The sequence below is a fragment of the Triticum urartu genome, chromosome 1A (assembly GCF_056163025.1).
Source record: "Triticum urartu cultivar PI428250 chromosome 1A, HENAU_Tu73, whole genome shotgun sequence".
In the NCBI taxonomy this organism is placed as follows: Eukaryota; Viridiplantae; Streptophyta; class Magnoliopsida; order Poales; family Poaceae; genus Triticum; species Triticum urartu.
In genome coordinates, this window is record NC_141873.1 from 566,904,907 (window position 1) to 566,907,703 (window position 2,797).

General features: G+C 48.6%; 1 protein-coding gene across 1 annotated transcript; it reads right to left on the reverse strand.

The window, feature by feature from the left end:
• Positions 1–528: 528 nt before the first annotated feature.
• On the reverse strand, positions 529–2,581 carry LOC125533144 (uncharacterized). The gene is made up of 3 exons (XM_048696902.2): positions 2,240–2,581; positions 1,506–1,607; positions 529–726 (listed from the first exon to the last, which is right to left on the reverse strand). The coding sequence occupies exons 1-3, from the start codon at positions 2,579–2,581 to the stop codon at positions 529–531; spliced, it is 642 nt and encodes a 213-aa protein (XP_048552859.1).
• Positions 2,582–2,797: the final 216 nt, after the last annotated feature.

Sequence of the window (2,797 nt, forward strand, 5' to 3'; positions counted from 1 at the left end):
AAGGCTACTAGCAGCGCGGGTAAAATGGCTACTAGCAGCGCAGGTACCGGCACTACTAGTATCGCGCTACAACTAATAGTTTGTAGTAGCATGGGTTAAACCCGCACTACTACTAACTTTGTTAGTAGTAGCGTGTGCCACCCACGCTGCTGCTATTTCATACCCGCGCTACTACTAACAAAATAGTAGTAGCGTGTCTATAATACGAACGCTACTAGTATCCTAAATACTAGTAGCGAGCAGTTTCTTCCCACGCTACTACTAACTTATTAGAAATTAAAAAAATAGAATCAATCAATTCCATTCTATCACACAATTGTCGTATCTACTATCACAGTTCCTCATTGTAGAGGCAACTCATGTATAATTCATATCTTTTACATAAATAAGAGTGTAAACACAGTGTTGTGCGTGTCAGCTACCTACGTAAGTGGCTCTTGCCATGCAAATTCAAAACTTTACCACTACTTCTAGACATCAAAGACTGAGACACGTTGTTATGGTCCGATCCAAAAATTGGCTCACTCGTCAATGCGTGGCGCCTTCCCAGTCTGATCTCGCCGCCTGCAGCTGTGACGAAACACAGCGGGCAGCCTCGACGAGCCACAGTTGTGACGCCGTCACGCCCCTCGCCCTAGCCCTCAGCTCAAGCAGGCCCCGGTCGATGGCGGCCTCGTGCCACGCCACCAGCGGCTGGAGGAAGCCACTGTACACGTGCCCCGCACCCTAAAATCCGAACACCATTCAGATTCGGATTCAGAATTGGTCACATACCGAATCAAGTCTATCTGAAATGTTGATTATCTCTCGGGCTCGGGGTGTCTGATCGACTGCTTACCCGTATGCTGGGGTGTCAGAGGTAGATGACGAGCAGCAGCTTCGCTTCTCCATACATCGGCAGCCACGACACCGTCTAGTCCATGAACCTATCGACGACCGTCGGCATTGCCACCAAAACCCTGTAGCACTACCAACAGAGGTTCAAAAACTTCAGATTCTTCAGAAGAATGACACGGAAAAATAATGCGGTGCATGTCGATGAAAAAGACAATCAGTGAAAAAGACAAGGAGCATACTAACCCCTTCAGGCAGTGAAAATATAATGTAAAGTAGTAAAAGTGGAACATGGCTCAGCATTTGCATTGATAGGGACAGATATACAATTTGGGATCCACTAGGTAAATAAATAATTCTCATAAATCAACAGCATTGTCTGCATTTAACATACTATAAATAGTGTCGACATCCTTGAGGAAAACCCAAACATTATTCTGATTACCCAGCAGGAACTAGCAATCCCCATTCCCCAACACATCTAAATCTCAGAGCATGGTTAGATAAGATCCAAATACTTAGAGGTGGAACTCTGAATCCCCTTGGCACTATAGAAACCTGTAGAGAACTAACTTTTTCATGACATCTTATAAAATTTATCCACATATAGTCATTTAAACCCATTTAATGTACCAAGATAAGGTGGTTTAAAACAGATGAAGTCTTCTTACATAGCCATTGAATTGCTCGACGGCGACAACAACGTCCTCCACTGAACCCATTATGACGAATTCAAATCCACGGCTCCGTCCGGTCATTCTATTGTATACAATCTGCAAGAAATGAGATACTATATCATTCTGAAAAAATAAAATATTCAAGGCTTAGTGCTCAGCTCTGCTACAATTGAACATTGAGTAATTTACTGAAGAAATTCGAACTTAGTTCAAGCCGAGACCATTTTACAACATCTTATCTTATGTAATCCCAAAGCCATGTTCCACTTTTACTGATCAGTGGGAGGCACAACCGCACAAGCACAGCCTGCCCCCAAGTGCTCTATTCTTTAATTCTCCCCCTAAAAATTCCCACCCATGGGTTAGCATCAAGATATACCTTCTAATCCATCTGGCCGCCTTTGGATTAGTATTTATCGTGGACTCCCCCGACTCCACTGGAGCGCTCTCGGCACTGCACTGAAGTACTGAATTTACGAGGCCTCTGAAGTACTGAACCAACTCCAACTTACTTCATGCCGAGAAAAATTTACAGTACCTTAGGACACAATCTACACAGCAACAATTCCACATCCCTTGGACAACCTGACACTACACTAAAACAAAACGTCCTGACTCCGAAGTCTCTATCTTAATCATGCAATGCCCAGAAGAATTTCACTTTGGCCCGTTATAATTCGCGCCAAACTAACTGTTAGTTAACAAGACTAGAGAGCGTGAATTTATACCTCGACCATCTCGACGGAGCCGGCCTGCTCGAAGAGCCCGGCGAGCTGCGCGCTGTCGATGGTGAAAGGCAGGTTGCCGACAAAGGCCTTGAGGTCCTCGGAGTACTCGGCCTTGGAGTCGCCTCCGCCCTCGCCCTCGCTCGGCTCCCCCTCCGCGTCCTCCATCTCGAACTCGGATGACACGGCCATGGCCACGGGCAGCAGGAGTCGCCTCCGTGGCGCTAGCAGCGCCGACACGGCGTGCAGCGGGCCGCAGGTGAACGAGGTGGCGGCGGCGGGCCTGGTGGCGGAGGGGAGCGGGATGAAGTGGTGTGAGAACGCGGTGGAGAAGAGGGTGGCCATGTAGGAACTGCGGCCATGTCGGATCTGGACGGAGGGGAGGGAGGGGCGGGGCTTGGGGGAGTGTTGCGCGTGGCCGGTGCTCGCCGGAACCGGCCGGCGTGGGTGGCGGCGGCGAGGAGATCGTGGGGATAGGAGCCGGGGTGGGGTGGACCGAGGAACATGTGAGTTTGTGAGAGTGTTTTTCTTAGGGATGAGAGAGAGAGTGGTGGGGTGGGA

What these genes read in the sequence shown, in the direction of transcription:
- LOC125533144 (XM_048696902.2), bottom strand. Translation starts at nt 2,581, where the DNA reads ATGGCCACCCTCTTCTCCACCGCGTTCTCACACCACTTCATCCCGCTC. An exon ending in GCTCCGTCGAGATGGTCGAG is followed by an intron (nt 1,608 to 2,239) that starts GTATAAATTCAC and finishes CATTTCTTGCAG; the next exon opens with ATTGTATACAATAGAATGAC. An exon ending in TCGAGCAATTCAATGGCTAT is followed by an intron (nt 727 to 1,505) that starts GTAAGAAGACTT and finishes TTCGGATTTTAG; the next exon opens with GGTGCGGGGCACGTGTACAG.